Raw genomic sequence first — 18,222 nt, forward strand, 5'->3', positions numbered from 1 at the left:
CCTTTCTGTTAAAAGAAAAACTGTGTCTTTCGAAATTTATTTTTCTCACTACAGTGAACACATCCCAGGATATGAGTTGTTTTTCTCCACTCCCCCAAATACAGGGAATTATGAACAGAGAATCAGCTGGGAACCGATCGTTGAAAATTACATTCCAATTTTCAACTCTTTCAAAATAAAATTCCATTTCTTGGAACCAGTGGCACTCACATTTTAGCTAAATAGAAAACTAGAAGCATTTTAGTATATACTAAAATGAGAAAGGGTTTGAATCAAACTTAAAAATATTCTTAAGATATTTACTGAAATAATAAGCCAAAAATTGTATATATATGTCAACACTGCTTTATCTGTAACACAGGCGAAATCTCATAAATACATTTGAAACATAGTCTTGATAAATGTGACCTTTGAATCTGTAAGTATATTCCAATGATTCACAGATACAAAATTATAGTATTTTATCAGATAAATCTTTTTATTTTCCCCTATGTATCATCTTCATTGTAAACTGATATATAACAGAATATATTCACCATTGCAAAACAATGATTTTTCTAAAGTATAATACACTGTACTTTTTAAAAATTTATTTAACCAAATTAAGTACCAAAAAGTGTTAAATTTTTCTATCTGATATAGAAAATAGGACTCAAGAAATGTAACATTTCAGAACAAAATGGGTCAGTTGCCCTAGAAGACACAATACTGATTTCTAGTCCAAAAATGCTTTCCTAGACACACACCTGGCTACCCAAATGTCAAATATCTTCACAATTGCTGATTTATTTTAATTTTCTTTCCTTTAATTAGGAAAAAAGCTCCCTCCAAAGGAATACAAATTTACTGAAGAAAATTAGCAAATTAAAATAAGATAAAAGAATAAAATATCAAAAACTTTATAAACCAAAACTGACTATTATTTTCTAGTGTGGTTATGTCCATATATACATATTTTTAATTTTAAAATATTTTATACAGAAAAAGTAAACATTCAATATTTATATAATGTACAAATAAACAATGTACAAAAAAAAGAAGAAACTTACCAGCTTTCATCAAACTGAAAAAATTAAAATTACTCATAACATTGAAAATGGAAACTTTTGGTGATTATAAACAACAAACAGCATTACTATGGCTATTAAATGTTTATATATATCATTAATTATTGCTTGAGGATAAATTCCTTCTATGGAATTGCTATGTCAAATGGATATATTTTGCATTAGCATATAGACTTTTAATGCTTTTGATAGATGAGGGATTCATCTTTTTTAGATGACAGAGAATATTTTACTTCTTAAATTTTGAATAGTCTTGAATTTTCACAGGGTGAGGGGTCTCAAAATGTCTCAAAATGTTTTGAGACTACATAGACAGAAGTTCTCCTAGAAACTATTTTCTGAGTTTGGGTTCAGGAAAGCACAATATTAATATTACGTGTGTGTGCTCGGTTGGTGTTTGACACTTTGTGACCCCAAGTACTGTAGTCTGCCAGGCTCCTCTGTCCATGGGATTTCCCAGCCAATGATACAGGAGAGGGTCCCCATCTTCTCCCCCAGGGCATCTTCCCGACCCAGGGATTGAACCCACATCTCCTGCATTGGCAGGCAGATTCTTTACCACAGAGCCACCTGGGAAGCTGGACCATGAAAAGGAAAACCAGTGGAAGTGCAGTGAGGCAGTGTGGAGCTCACAGCGTGCTGATGCTTAGTGCACAGTAGCCTACAAAGGCAGGAACCTACAAACTCCAGTGTCTCGTGCCCAGCAAAGCGGACTCACCTTGAAGCCATCAAAAGCAAAGGCACGTTCATCTGAGCCAAGCTCCTGATCAGGTTGACACCCTGGCCTGCTCCAGCCAACTCGCATGTCTCCAGCAGTGACCGCCTCGAATTCAAAATACCACCTTCCAGCCTTCACAGCATATGTTTTCTCAGCACGGAAGATGCGGAACCTCTCTCCCGTGCCGCTGCACACTTCAGCTCTGGCAGCTGTGAATGGAAAGGGGTTCTGGTGATCACTGGATGGGAAATTGAAAGAGGAGGGCAGACACCACATAACCTACAGGAACAACGCTAATGACACCTTCTCATCTTGATTCACATGTAACAAAGTGTTTTCACATCGGATGGAACCAGCTGGATCAAGTGCAGAGTATACAGAAGGCCTGCCTTTGGAGTCACTGGTGGTTAAACTTCACTAACTCTGTAAGAGCAGATGATGTTAAGTTTTTTTTTTTTTCCTTTGGAAAAAAGTTTATCAGATACTTGGTGGTTTGGTAAGGGAAACCAAAATGGTGCTGGAAAATGAGATGCACTTAAGGGCATGAATGGGAAGAAGACAATTAAAGAGGTCAACATGGTGGGAGAAGAGGAGGGTAGAAGGAATGAGGAGAGTAGCACTGACATATATATACACTACGATGTGTAAAACTGGCAGCTAGTGGGAAGCTGCTGTATAGCACAGGGAGGTCAGCGTGATGCTCTGCGATGATCTAGAGGGGTGGGATGGGGGTGTCATATGTAAACATATAGCTTACTGGCTTCATTGTTCAACATAACTAACACAACATTGAAAAGCAATTATACTCCAATTAAAAAAAAAAAGAAAGAAAGAAATAGACATTTCTGGGTTGGAGAAAAGAGGGAAGAATCAGCCAGGAAGTGAGGAGGAAAGAGAGAAAACAACAAGAAAGAGATCAACATTCACAGAGAACAGTAACCACTGATAAATTTCACAGACAGAATGGCTAAGCGCATTAAGTCTTCCTCTAATCTACATCTTCACTGTTATGTGCTACACATACCAATGCTGTGTTTAAGAGATTTGAGGAAACAACAAAAGAGTCAAGTCCAACATCAGGATTAGTGCCGTGTGAAGGGCAAAAACATCTGTAGGAAATGAGATGTACATGAGATGGATGTGCCAGGGAAAACTTCAGACCAGGGAACCTGGAGCCAGGATAACTTTAAGATCGTCGCTTCCTAGGAATTCACAGTGCATGAGGACATCGGTCCCCCGAACAGATATCAAAGGGTATGGTCAGCTTGGTGAAGATCAAGGTTAAATACAGAGGAGGAAATTTAAGTGACTTGACCTACATCTCACAACTAACAAACGGCAGAATCTGGGAGCTGCCAAATGCTACAGACTGTGTTCTTTCCACTCTGCCTCTAGCAGCTGACACGGAATTAGTAGATACCAGCTACATATTAGTTCTCATCTGTTCTCAAGTTAGGAAAGACCTTATAACTAATAAAAGTTTAATAAGAACTGAACTATTAATATGGCTAAATAAATAAAAACAGTCAAGATAAGCTCTGCTGCTGCTGCTGCTGCTGCTAAGTCGCTTCAGTCGTGTCCGACTCTGTGTGACCCTATAGAAGGCAGCCCACCAGGCTCCGCCGTCCCTGGGATTCTCCAGGCAAGAACACTGGAGTGGGTTGCCATTTCCTTCTCCAATGCATGAAAATGAAAAGTGAAAGTGAAGTCGCTCAGTAAGCTCTACAGGTTGCCAATTAACACACAGTTAGATCATCTTTAACAATTTAAGATTAGATTGAAGAAAAGAAAAATGAACTAAAGAGGTTCTAGGCCATAATAGGGGCTGGTTTAATGAAAGGATCAGTTATTCTTTTTTGATGATTATATGATGATTATAGGGCATATAGAGGAACTATATATGATAAACCTTTCAAAAACTGTGTTAAATCTCTGAATAAACAATATTTTGTTTCTTCCCCTCACCTACATACACACACATGCTCACACCTAACAGCCTAGTCTGCTCCAGGCAAATCTCCTGTGTCCAACAGTGAAGCCTCAAAAGTCACACACTCGTATCATGCAAGACACTCAAACATCTTCCTGAAAAAATAGATGCATTCAGGTCAGTCGCTCAGTCATATCCAGCTCTTTGAGACCCCATGAACTGCAGCATGCCAGGCCTCCCTGTCCATCACCAAATCCTGGAGTTTACCCAAACTCATGTCCATTGAGTCGGTGATGTCATCTGACCATCTCATCCTCTGTCGTCCCCTTCTCCTCCTGCCCTCAATCTTTCCCAGCATCAGGTGTTTTCAAATGAGTCATCTCTTTGCATCAGGTGGCCAAAGGATTGGAGTTTCAGCTTCAACATCAGTCCTTCCAATGAGTATTCAGGACTGATCTCCTTTAGAATGGACTGGTTGGATCTCCTTGAAGTCCAAGGGACTCTCAAGAGTCTTCTCCAAAACCACAGCTCAAAAGCATCAATTCTTCAGCACTCAGCTTTCTTTATAGTCCAACTCTCACATCCATACATGACTACTGGAAAAACCATAGCTTTGAGTTTAAAAATGAGGCATTTATACTACTCTATACAGCAGACTGGAGAAGGCAATGGCAACCCACTCCAGTACTCTTGCCTGGAAAATCCCATGGACGAAGGAGCCTGGTGGGCTGCAATCCATGGGGTCGCTAAGAGTCGGACACGACTGAATGACTTCACTCTCACTTTTCACTTTCCTACATTGGAGAAGGAAATGGCAACCCACTCCAGTGTTCTTGCCTGGAGAATCCCAGGGACGGGGGAGCCTCGTGGGCTGACGTCTATGGGGTCACACAGAGTTGGACACGACTGAAGTGACTTAGCAGCAGCAGCAGCATACAGCAGACAGCATGTACAACCTTCTCTGAAAAGAAAAGGCTTGCTTTTGATACATTCAAGTTAGGAGTGGAAAAGGACTTGAATGAGAAAAACCTTCACCTTTACCTTCTCGGTGAAGGGTAAAAATTTCTCACATCTATTATTTAGAAACTGAAATATTTTTGAAAGATTGAATAGTAAACTACTTTTCAAGGACAAGAAAATTTACTATTAAGAAGATAATTCTAAATGTCATAGTACTAAAAAAAAAAAAAAAAGGAAACGACACATTTCCTGTCAGTGTCTCCCCAAAACAGAACACCGATCCATTGTTTCTTTAAGCCATGCTTGTAATCTTCCTGAAATGCATCATGGAGGTACAGAATACGATCAAGGAACTACACAAACCTTGGGAGATTACGTGTCAGCAAAATAAAATGCCCTCACATATTTATCCTTATTTTTAGTGATGCTGACATTTGTAAATACAATCATACTTATTACATTCTCATGTGGACTAACAGATTAAATTCCCAATTTCCTAAGTATGGAATATTCCATTTTTTAGAAATCTAGATTACTGAAAAATTCATGGGTCCTTTTTCCTATTTTAAGTTTCCAGGATCGGACTCCACAAAATGCAAAGTGTGCTCAAAGAGCCAAATAAATTTTAATATTAGTTTAAGTCCAAATACATTGGGAAATCTGATACAGAAATATAACAACTACATAATTTCCTTAAAATCCTACTACAAATTTCTCTTGATATTAAGATTCAATATTAATCTTCTCTACTAATAAAGGTAATAAAAATAGGGGGAATATAAAGAAAATCTGGGTCAGTAAGAGGCAATGATGAAGAATTTGCTCATCCTGGCATTTTTCTTCTTGACCTCAAGCTGCTGTAGTATTCTTTTTCTTATTGAAGTATAGTCTATGTACAACACTGTATATATGTCCAACAGTGATTCACAATTTTAAAGGTTATACTCCACTTATAAAAAAATGGGCTCTATTCCCTGTGCTGTACAATATATCCTTGTACCTTATTTGATACATGTAGTTCGTACCTCTTAATCACCTACCCCTACACCTTGTTCCTCCCGCCTTCTCTTTCTCCACTACTTTGCTCTCTACTTCTGTGAGTATATTTCTTTTTTAAAAATATATTCACTACTTTGTTCAGATTCCAGACATCTGTTGTTGTTCAGTTGCTAAATTATGTTCGACTCTCTGTGACTGTGTATAGTACACCGGGCTCCTCTGTCCTCTGTATCTCTGGAGTTTGCTCAGAATCATGTCTATTGAATTTGTGATGCCATCTAAGCATTTCATCCTCTGCTGCCCCATTGTCCTTTTGCCTTCAATCCCTCCCAACATCAGAGTCTTTTCCAATGACCCGACTGTTCGCATCAGGTGGCGAACAGTATTGGAACTTCAGCTTTAGCAACAGTCCTTCCAATGAACATTTAGGGCTGATTTCCTTTAGGATGCACTGGTTGGATCTCCTTGCAGTTCAAGGGACTCTCAAGAGTCTTTACCAGCAACACAGTTCGAAAACATCATTGATGTTTGGCATCGATGGCATTCTTTGGCACTCACCTTTCTGTATGGTCCAACTCTCACATTCATACATGACTACTGGAAAAATCATAGCTTTGACTTTCTGAACTTCTGTTGTCAAAGTGACATCTCTGCTTTTTAATATGTCATCCAGGTTTGTCAAAGACATCCCAGAAGCAAGTGTCTTTTAATTTCATGGCTGTAGTCACTGTCCACAGAGATTCTGCAGCCCAACAAAATAAAATCTGTCATCGCTTCCACTTTTCTATTTGCCATAAAGTGATGGGACCAGATGCCATTATCTTAGTCTTTTGAATGCTGAGTTTTAAGCCAGTTTTTTCACTCTCCTATTCCACCCTCATCGAGAGGCTCTTTAGTTCTTCTTCACTTTCTGCCATAAAGGTGGAGTCATCTGCATATCTGAGGTTATTGATATTTCTCCTGGAAATCTTGATTCCAGCTTGTGATTCATCCAGCCTGGCATTTTGCATGATATACTCTGCATAGAAGTTAAATAAGCAGGGTGACAATGTACACCCTTGTTGTACTCCTTCCCCAATTTGGAACCAGTCTGTTGTTCCATGTCCAGTTCTAACTGTTGCTTCTTGACCCACAGACAGGTTTCTCAGGAAACAGGTAAGGTAGTCTGTTACTCTCATCTCTTTAAGAATTTTCCACAATTCATTGTGATCCACACATATGTGATATCACACAATATATGTCTTTCTGACTTATTTCACTTAGTATAATGCCCTTCAAGTGCATCCATGTTGCTGTAAATGGCAAAATTTTCTTCTTTTTATGAGTAATATACCATCACATGTCTATACCAATCTTCTCTATCCATCCATGTGTTGATGGACACTTAGTGTCACGGACTGTAGCCCACCAGGCCCTTCTGTCCATGGAATTCTCTACCAAGAGTACTGGAGTGAGTAGCCAATCCCTCCTCCAGGGGATCCTCCCAACCCAGGGATTGAACCTGGGTCTCCTGCATTGAAGGCAGATTCTTTACCGTCTGAGTCAACAGGGACACTTAAGTTGCTTCCACACTGCAGGCAGATTCTTTACCAGCTGAGCCACAAGGGAAGCCCCTAAGTTGCTTCCATATCTGGGCTACTGTAAATAATGCTGTTATGAACACTGGGACGCTTGTATCTTTTTGAATTAGTATTTTTATTTTTTCAGCTACATACACCAGGAGTGGAATTTCTGGGTCATAATTGCTGCACTATTCTTACATTCATTGATGGCATTCAACTGAACTTGAAGTGAACATGGTGTTCATAGATATCATCATGCAAAGGACTTGCACGCTTCACGGATTTTCCTCCAAATGTCCATATGACTCAGTTTATATTCTAATTTTCTTACATTAGTATAGAGTAGCTTGCAATCATGGTTTAAAGAAGAAACAGATCAGTATTATGTTTCTTGATAAAATCACTAAGTGGAAATCTGAATCCACAGGCATTAAAATATATATATATATATATATACATACATATACATACACACCCAGGCAATCTGCAACAAATTTCTGTTGCATATCCTAAAACATTAAGCAGCTGAACACAAAAGTAGGCCCTATAAGTACCTGCTGAATTGAATCTAAGAACAAAGACTCTCTTGAGCCCTGGACACAGGAACGCTGGCAAATAGCTAATCAGCAGCATCACTGTCAAAATACAGAACTTTTCTCCAAACATGCAATTGTTATTCTTTGCTTGAATTTAAACACTCTATATTCATATATTTCTAGCTCATGTAATATGTTATATAAATGATTTTTACACAGTTATAATAAGTGCAATAGTAACTGACATTTTAAAAAATGAACAGCAGATAAATTCCCATCGTACTCTATCAAGGCTACTCAAAGAAAAAATTCAGAATTTAGGCCTTTAAAAACCACTTTAAGATTAAGGGCAAGGTCTGATAATATACTGTGTTCCTTGTACCCCAGAGATCCTACCACCGAGAAGGCAAACACCAATGACCATTCAAATAGGACCTGCAATAGCTACTTACAATGGCACCCCACTCCAGTCCTCTTGCCTGGAAAATCCCATGGATGGAGGAGCCTGGTAGGCTGCAGTCCATGGGGTTGCTAAGAGTCGGACACGACTGAGCGACTTCACTTTCACTTTTCACTTTTATGCACTGGAAAAGGAAATGGCAACCCACTCCAGTGTTCTTGCCTGGAGAATCCCAGGGACGGGGGAGCCTGGTGGGCTGCTGTCTCTGGGGTCGCACGGAGTCGGACACAACTGAAGCAATTTAGCAGCAGCAGCATCTAAACCATACACTAAGAGACACACCACTAGAGGGCAGTCAAGATCTAACTATAGATTAAAAGTATACATTATTTATAATAAACTGGAAGGCAGGCTAGTCTCTTGAAAATTTTACACTTGTCTAGAATCCTTTAGGTATATCTACTAACTAATTTTTAAAAATCATTGATATTAATCAGTCATTCTTTTAACTTCCTGGTATAGTCTCTAAGTAAGCAATTCAAATCTTGATAAAGCCTTGTAATGAATAAGCATAAATGACTTTTCCAAATATCTTAAAATATTATTTAGGACAATTCTCCAAAGATAGCACAATTTCAACACTCAGTTCATATTCATCCTGGAATACATAAATCAGCATTCTGCTGACTAACAAAATAAATTATAACCCTGATGAATTACATAAGGTCCAGGATTCTGGTCATCTGATGTGAACAGCCAACTCATTGAACAAGTCCCTGGTACTGAGAAAGACTGAGGGCAGAAGGAAAAGAGGGTGTCAGAGAATGAGATGGGTGGATGGCATCACCAATGCAGTAATAAACTTGGGCACACTTTGGGAGATGGTGAGGGACAGGGAGGCCTGGTGTGCTGCAGTCCCTGGGGTGCAAAGATTTGAACATGGCTGGGCGACTGAACAACAACAGATTCAATTTTAACAAAAATATCATGCCCTAAGGTAAGGTACACACTCTATGTTCAAAATGGATAACCAACAAGGACCTACTGTATAGCACATGAAACTCTACTCAATGTTATGGGGCAGCCTGGATGGGAGGGGAGTTTGAAGAATGGATACATGAAAATGTATGGTTGAGTCCCTTTGCTGTTCATCAGAAACTACCACAACATTGTTAACTGGCTATAACCCAATACAAAATAAAAAGTTTAAAGTTAAAAAAAAACTTATGCTGTTAATTTTTCTGATGTCAGCAAAACAGTATAGCCAATTACAAATGAAAGTTTTAAATCTTATCTTAGTGATCACCAGACATTTTGCTTCATTCCATAAACCATCTCACATCTATCTTTTCATTTCCATTTTTCACCATCCTTGTTCTGAAGATCACAATTTTCCAAAAGCCTCGCAACTGGTCTCTCTATCCAAGCACTCTCCCCCTCCAATCTGTTCCTTTCCACTGTCGTCATAGTTTAGTGCTACTGAACACTCTAACCACAAATCAAACTTCTGCTTTAAAACTTTCTGAGGCTAGAATTTCTCATACAAATTTACCATATTTCTTAGCTGGGATTTTCAAAATATTCCGTATTTTAGCCTAATCCTTCTATTTCCAACTATTGCTGTTCTGTCCCCACTTACACTCTGTATCTTAGCCTAACTTGACAATCAATTTTCCCTCATCTCTTTCTGTATTCAATTACATCAGGTACACTTCCCCTCCGGCAAGAATGCTCTTTCTACCACCAATCCCTATTTAGTATTTTGATCTCTGTAACAGTGAACTCAGACATCATTCCTCTAATTGGAAAATGAATCTTTCTTATGTATGTTCCATAGATTTCAGTGGCCACACATGATACACAGAATAAACTCTAGAGAACAAGTTAAGAACATTCATTAAACAAGTAACAACAACTCTAACAACAATTACAACAAACATAATAACAAATCCTGGAGGAAGGGAGAATCCAGAGCTGCCTCATTTTATTGTTTAAAATTTTCAATTTTCAACAAAAATAGTGAGACATGCAAATAAGAAAGTATGTTTTATATATATGGAGGGGAAAAGTCAATAGAAACTGTCACTGAGGAATCCCCCAGACACTGGACTTTTAGACAAAAATGTTAAACTAGCTATTTCAAATATATTCAAAGAATTATAAGAAATCTTGTCTAAAAAACTAAAGGGAAGTATGAGAAAAATGTCTTATCAAATAGAGATTATAAATTGAGACTGAAATTACTTTAAAAATAGAAATTCTGGAGTTAAAAATTATAATGACTGAAATTAAAAATTCTCTAGAGGGGCTAAACAACAGGTTTGAGCTGGAAGAAGAAAGAATCAATGAATCTGAATAAAGATCCACTGAGATTATTAAGTATGTAAAGCAGGAAAAAAAATAGAAGAAAAAAAAAAAAAATAAGCAGAGTCTTACAGACCTGCCAGATGCAGTAAGCCTAACAATGTACACATAATGAAAATGTCAGGAGAGGAGAGAAAGAGGCAGAAAGAATACTTAAATACTGACAAAACATTTTTCAAATTTGGTGAATAAAATTAATTTACAGATACAAGAAGCTCAACAAAATCCAAGTAAGATAAACTCAAAGAAACACACAATGCATATCATAGGCAAACTTCTGAAAGAGAGAATCTTGGAAGCACGGAGAAAGCAGCAGCACATCCCATACATGGATCCTTCATAAGCGAAACAGCTGATGTGTCATTTGAAAACATGGAGACCAGAAGGCGATGGGATGAATATACACAGTGCTGAAGGGAAAGTCAACTGGAATTCTACATTCAGTAAATCTTTGTTGTTCTCTCCAAGGCTTCTAACATACAGCATCACCCTTTCACTTTTCCCTCGTAGCAAATAACCTCACTTAATATTTCGACAGAAAATTCTTACTAAACAGTAACAGTTCCCCCAGCTTCTTGATTTTCCATAACAGAGTTTACTGCATTTTTTAAATCCTTACTGCTCCCCCATCAAGCTTAGCGGTGTATGTATTCTTTTATATAAGGCCAAACCTTTTACCTGTGTTGTAAATTTCATTTCCCCACCCCTAATCATCCTCAGATCATGCTTCATCAAGTTCCTCTCCTTTATTTTCAACCTCTCCTTTCCTCTGGTTCTTTTTCTTAGAACCAGAAAGCATTTCTTAAAATTGTCTAACTGTGGCGGATTCATTTTGATATTTGGCAAAGCTAATACAATTATGTAAAGTTTAAAAATAAAATAAAATTTAAAAAAATAAAAAAAGGAAAAATGTAATCCTCTCTTTCTCTCTAGCAAAGGTCTCAGCTACACACATACACACGTGTGTGTGTGTGTGTGTGTGTGTGTGTGTGTGTGTGTAAACTGAGTCTTGGTTGCTGTGTACAGATGTCTCAAACACAACTCAAACTGAAATTCAACATGTTTAAAACCAAACTCAGAGTCTCCTCAGTTTCCCATCTCTGACTGTTCCAAAACCATTCCAGACACCTCCTTCATCTTTCTACTGATTCTATTTCTAAATGTCAAACGAGTCTGTCCTATTCTTTCTATGCCCAGTACTGGTTAAGTTCAGGCCAAAACAAGTTCAGAAGTGTCAAAACACTCCTCATCAACAGCAAACTATTGTCCCCACCTTTCAGTTTGTTCATATCCAGCCCATTCTCCAAAGAGAAATGGAGTGATTGTTTCAGCAGAAAAACCTTCTGTTTCAGTCTCTGCCTTCTCTCCTTCATCTCCTTCTACTTCTCAAACTCCACTTGACATTCAGCCATGCAAAGCCTGCTGAAAATTCCCAGGTGCAGTCTTTCCTTGATTGCCAAGACTTCACACACTATTCCCTCTGTCTGAACAAATGAATCTGACTGATTCCTACTGATTCTTCTAAGTAGATGGTTTCAGAACACATCTCCAAATATTTTGTCACACTTCTCTTCAAAAACTGTGGGCTTAAGTGTGAGATGCATTTAGTGACTCACTTCCAACAAACAGAATATGGTAGAAGTCATTGCAGTATGCATTGAGGCATCTTTCTTGCACTATCTCTTAGATTACTCACTCTGGGGGGAAGCCAGCTGCTACATGAAGGCACTGAAGTATTTCTGTGAGGAGGTCTTCATGACAAGGAACTTAGATCTCTTGCCAATATACAGAGAAAATCTGAGTCCTTTAACAAACAATTATGCAATTGAACTGTCTTAGCAGCAAGTCCCCAAGCCCCACTGAAGTCTTCAGATGACTGCATCCCTGGTGGACTTGACACAAACCTCAAGAAAGGCCATGATCCAGAACCACCTGACTAATCCACTTGTGTGTATGCGCTAAGTGGCTTCAGTCATATCTGACTCTTTTGACCCCATGGACTATAGCCCACCAGGATCCTGTCCATGGGATTCTCCAGGCAAGAATACTGGAGTGGGTTGCCATGCCCACCTCCAGAGGATCTTCCTAACCCAGGTATCAAACCCACGTCTCTTATGTCTCCTGCATTGCCAGGCGACTTCTTCACCACTAGCATCATCTGGGAAGCCCAAAGAATCCATTCACAAATCCCTAAAAGATAGAAACTTTGAGATCAACAAATGTTTGTTGGTTTAAGCCATTAAATTTTAGGGAGGGATTTGTTACACAGCAGGAGATAACTAATACATCTCTTTAAGATTCCTCTGACAGCTCAGTTAAACCACTGCTGGGATACTTGGGGATTAATGCTTACATCACACAAAAGTGTGAACAATTTAGTCTATCTTCCCTGCCTATGATGAAATCTACCTGAGGGCAAAACTTTTTCATTCATTGTTGAATTTAAGCACAGTAGATGTTCAATAACTACCTATTAAAATCAAATGGAAATGAGGATGATTTGAAATATGAAAGTAATATGAACCCAAAAATGGCATATCTGATTTGATAGACAAGAGATTGAGCAAGTTCTGGGGGTTGGTGATGGACAGGGAAGCCCGGCGTGCTGCAGTCCATGGGGTCACAGAGTCAGACACAACTGAGAGACTGAACTGAACTGAACTGATGCTGCTTTTCTTCCTTCTTGAAATTCATATAAGTCACAAGAAAGTAGGGAAGCATGACATACTAATATATTGCTTCACTGATGTGTTAAGCAAAATTATATTACACTTGTAAATAATATGTATGTAAATATGTATGTCATCAGAATAACATCCAGCATCCAGGAAGCCTTACAAATAGTTGAGAAATGAAGAGAAGAAAAAGGCAGAGATATTGCTAGATATTTGTCGTATGCATATTAGGTATATACCTAATAGAGTAGTTGAATCAAATATTTTTAAAGCATGGAAAATACTGGAAAATGGTATACTATCACAGGCATTCTTAATGAATATTTGTGTGCTCGATATATCCAACTGTTCATTAAAGAGTGAGTTTAATAGGTAGTTACAAAAAAGGTTTGTAGATTTTTGAAAGTAGGAGCTCTTAACACTATTACTAATGATTGAAGTTCTCCATAGGATACCACAGTCACCAAAAAGATGTAAGACAAAGACACTTGCAATTATGAGGGTTTACTCATAATAATTCATGAGTGGGTATTTGTAAGTCTTCCTCAGACAACCACTTTGGCTTATTGCATTTCTTTTTCTTGAGGAAGGTTTTGGTCACCACCTCCTGTACAGTGTAACAAACTTCCATCCATAGTTCTTCAGGCACTCTGTAATCTTGAATTGATTACTGGGAATAGATTGGGATCCCCTTAATAGAATCCCTTGAATCTATTGGGAATATACATAAATGTCTGAAAGTGTAGCCAAAAAATGACAATAATTTATCTTTGTGCCAAGAGAACATGCTGATCATAGCAAATATCTTCTTCCAACAACAAAAGAGATAACTCTATACATGGACATCACCAGATAGTCAATACTGATCAGATTAACTACATTCTTTGCAACTGAACATGGAGAAGTTCTGTTTATAGTCAGCCAAAACAGCTCTATACTAGAGCTGACTGGCTCAGGTTATCAGCTGTTTATTGCACAATTCAGGCTTAAACTGAAGAAAGTAGGGGAAAGCAGTAGGCCATTCAGGTACAACCTAAATCAAATCCCTTATGATTATACGTTGGAGGTGATGAATAGATTCAAGGCGTTATGGAGTGCCTGAAGAACTGTGGATGGAAGTTTGTAACACTGTACAGGAGATGGTGACCAAAACCATCCCCAAGAAAAAGAAATGCAATAAGGCAAAGTGGTTGTCTGAGGAAGCCTTACAAAGAGTTGAGAAAAGAAGAGAAGAAAAAGGCAGAGGAAAAAGGGACAGACAGATCCAACTGAATGTAGAGTTCCAGAGAATAGCAAGGAGAGATAAGAAAGCCTTCTTAAATGAACAATGCAAAGAAATAGAGAAAAAACAATACAATGGGAAAGACTAGAGATCTCTTCAAGAAAACTGGAGATACCAAGGGAACATTTCATGCAAAGATGGGCACAATAAAGGGCAGAAACAACAAGGACCTAACAGAAGCAGAAGAAATTAAGAAGAGGTGGCAAGAATACACAGAAGAACTGTAAAAAAAAAAAAAAAAAAAAAGTCTTAATGATCTAGATAACCACAATGATGTGGTCACTCACCTAGAGCCAGACATCCTGGAGTGTGAAGTCAAGTGGGCCTTAAGAGAAGCATTACTACAAATAAAGCTAGTGGAGGATGGAATTCCAGCTGAACTATTTCAAATCCTAAAGGACAATGCTGTTAAAGTGATGCATTCAATACACCAGCAAATTTGGAAAACTCATCAGTGGCCACCGGACTGGAAAAGGTCAGTTTTCATTCCAATCGCACAGAAAGGCAATGACAAAGAATGTTCAAACTACCACACAATTGAACTTATTTCACATGCTAGCAAGGTCATGCTCAAAATCCTTCAGGCTAGGTTTCAGAAGCTCATGAACTGAGAACTTCCAGATGTACAAGCTGGATTGAGAAAAGGCAGAGGAACCAGAGATCAAATAGCCAACATCCGCTGAACCATAAGATAACCAAGGGAATTCCAAAAAAAAATCTACTTCTGCTGCATTAACTACACTAAAGCCTTTGTGTAGATCACAACAAACTGTGGAACATTCTTAAAAGAATGGGAATACCAGACCACCTTACCTGTCTCCTAAGAAGCCTGTATATGAGACAAGAAGCAACAGTTAGAACTGGACATAGAACAATAGATTGGTTCCAAATTGCAAAAGAAGTACACCAAGGCTGTATATCATCACCCTGCTTATTTAACTTATATGCAGAGTACATCATGAGAAATACCAAGCTGGATGAATAACAAGCTGGAATCAAGACTGCTAGGAGAAATATCAACAACCTCAGATATGCAGATGATACCACTTTAATGGTAGAAAGAGAAGAGGAACTAAAGAGCCTCTAGATGAGGGTGAAGAAGGAGAGTAAAAGAGATGGCTTAAAACTAAATATTAAGAAAACCAAGAAGATGGTATCCAGATCCATTACTTCATGGCAAATAGAGGGGAAAGGGGGAAAGGTGGAAGTAGTGACAGATTTCCTCTTTTTGGGCTCTAAAACCACTGCAGATGGGACTGCAGCCATGAAATCAGAACATGATTGCTTCTCAGCAGAAAGGCTATGAAAAACCTAGACAGTGTGTTGAAAAGCAGAGACATTACTCTGCCAACAAAAGCCCGCAGAATCAGGGCTAAGGACTTCCCAGGGTTCACATGCAGTTCTGAGAGCTGGAGTATAAAAAAGGCAGAGCGCCAAAGAATCGATGCCTTCAAACTTTGGTGCTGGAAAAGACTCCTGAGAATCCATTGGACAGCAAGGAGATCAAACCAGTCAACTGTAAGGGAAATCAACCCTGAATACTCATTGGAAGGAGTGATGCTGAAGCTGATGCTCCAGTATTTTGGTCACCTGATGCAAACAGCCAACTCACTGGGAAAGTCCCTGATGCTGGGAAAGATTGGGGGCAGAAGGAGAAGAGGCATCAGAGGATGAGATGGCTGGATGGCATCACCATCGAACTTGGACAAACAATGGGAGATGGTGAGTGACAGGGAGGCCTGATGTGCTGCAGTCCACGCAGTCAGAGTCGGACATGCCTGGGCGACTGAACAACGATGACACATGATAACTATATATAAATATTCACTTGTTACACATAGTAACATTATATAAGCAATCATTACTATTTAAGGTTGAATTTCTATGCAGAGATACTACACTAAAAATATTAGTCATTAGAGAATATTCGGCATAGATCTTAAGAGTTTTCTACTAAGAAATATAGGCACTGCAATGAAACACACAACTGATGTCATTTTTGGCAATTTTAAAATATGGATGTTAACATAACTCAAACCACAGGAGCAAATGATTAAACCACAGGAGCAAATGATTAAGGGGTTGACTATCTTAAGCCATATTCTTAAAAGGTATTATTCAAAGGAAATGTGTTCTTCATAAACCCTTTAAAAATCCATATATTCAACACATTTATTGAGTGTCTGTTCTAGAGTTTTTTCCTTAAAGCAAGATATTGCACTAATTAATTACTATGGCCTATATGTGAGAGTCTAAATAATGAAGATTTAGAAAACACTAGCTCATCATCCTAGATTTACAGTAAGTTCCCCACATATGAATGAGTTCCATTCCGAGAACATGTTGACAAGTTTAATTTGTTCATAAGTTCAACAAAATTAGCCTAGGCACTTAAGTAACACAGTCAGCTATATAGTATTGTAATAGGTTTAGAATACTTTTCACATGAATAATACATAAAAATAAACACAAAAAATAAAAGACTGTCACCCTTACGTTACAGAAGTTTGGAAAGTACAGTAGTGCAGTACAACAGCTGGATACAGGGGTTGGCATCAAGTGAACAGGCAAGAAGAGTTACTGCTGGAGGAGGGCGAGGAAGTAGAAATGCTGGAGCTGAAGGAGCGTCAGTGATAGGAGACGGAGGGCAAGCTGCCGCGTCACGCATGCCTGACGTGACTGGACATGTGAACCCACATCCACAACTTTGAAAGTTTGCAACTTGGGGATTCATATGCAGAGGACTTACTGTCCTCCCATCAACAACTACAACCAGCTCTTCTGAAAGAGAGCTGGTGAGGTGAGTGGGATTGAGGGGCAATATAAGAATCACAGAATGAACTGTGTCCTCAGACTCTTTGAGAAGGTAACGTCATTTCTTCCCCTCTGCAGAATCACTGAGGTCCTGAGTCACTCTGCTGAGAGATGATCTAGCCCTTTAAGTGTCCTTCAGGACAAAAGTTCCCTAAACTCCTGGCCTGAGGCACAGGCTTCAAATAAAAGACTCTTATCTCACACTCCCTTTTATTCATGCATCTGGCTTTAAAGAATTTACAGTGTGATTTTGCAACGAGAGGAGAAGAAAGTGAAATGGAAATACCATGATCTTGATCAGGTGCCTCCAGGTTGTAGCCATATCCCAGCAGTGTGCGTACAGCCTCACGGAGGCTATCCTTATTGGATTTCTTAGTTCGGTCATCTAGAAGGGCATAGGGAACAAGCCGAGGGTTTCTTCTGTTCTTTACATCCTACAGGAAGGAAAAAGAAATGTATGTGATCATCAAAGGACAACCAACAGCATTTGGAAATGACACAGCCACCAAATACATCAAAATATAAAGTGTCTGAAGGTAGATATTGTACCTTCCCTTTGTCTTTCCAGGTTGTAGGAGTTAGTGAAATACTCCCAGTATGAAGAATCTATCAAGTGAGTCACTGATCAATGTAAATCAGGCTCTCTCCATGAAAAGAAAATGTAAAAATAACAGCAATAACAAAAGCCAACTTTAATGATCTCAATAACCATCATCCATCTGTCAAGATCACAAGGCAATGGACTAACTTAAGAGAACCTACCATTTCCTTGCCAAGTTGGCTGACAGGTCTTTGTTACAAAAAGAGCCTAATTAGTAACCATCATCTCTCTGACTTTTGAGTCAATGTACCACACAAGGCAGCTGTCCCTTCCTCAGAGAAAAGTCAGTGTGTGGATGGCCACCTCACGACCTC

The 18,222-nt window shown here is 38.7% G+C and overlaps 1 protein-coding gene across 1 annotated transcript in view; it reads right to left on the reverse strand.

Annotated features, from left to right (window-relative positions):
- Window positions 1-18,222, reverse strand: part of RYR2 (ryanodine receptor 2) — an 819,609-nt gene that overhangs the window by 297,034 nt on the left and 504,353 nt on the right. Inside the window, exons 27-28 of the mRNA XM_070364567.1 lie at window positions 17,594-17,741; window positions 1,786-1,994 (exon numbers count right to left, since the gene is read on the reverse strand). Of these exons, the coding sequence (XP_070220668.1) occupies window positions 1,786-1,994; window positions 17,594-17,741 (357 nt within the window). The remainder of the gene's footprint in view (window positions 1-1,785; window positions 1,995-17,593; window positions 17,742-18,222) is intronic.

This window comes from Bos mutus, chromosome 28 (genome assembly GCF_027580195.1).
Source record: "Bos mutus isolate GX-2022 chromosome 28, NWIPB_WYAK_1.1, whole genome shotgun sequence".
Taxonomy (NCBI): Eukaryota; Metazoa; Chordata; class Mammalia; order Artiodactyla; family Bovidae; genus Bos; species Bos mutus.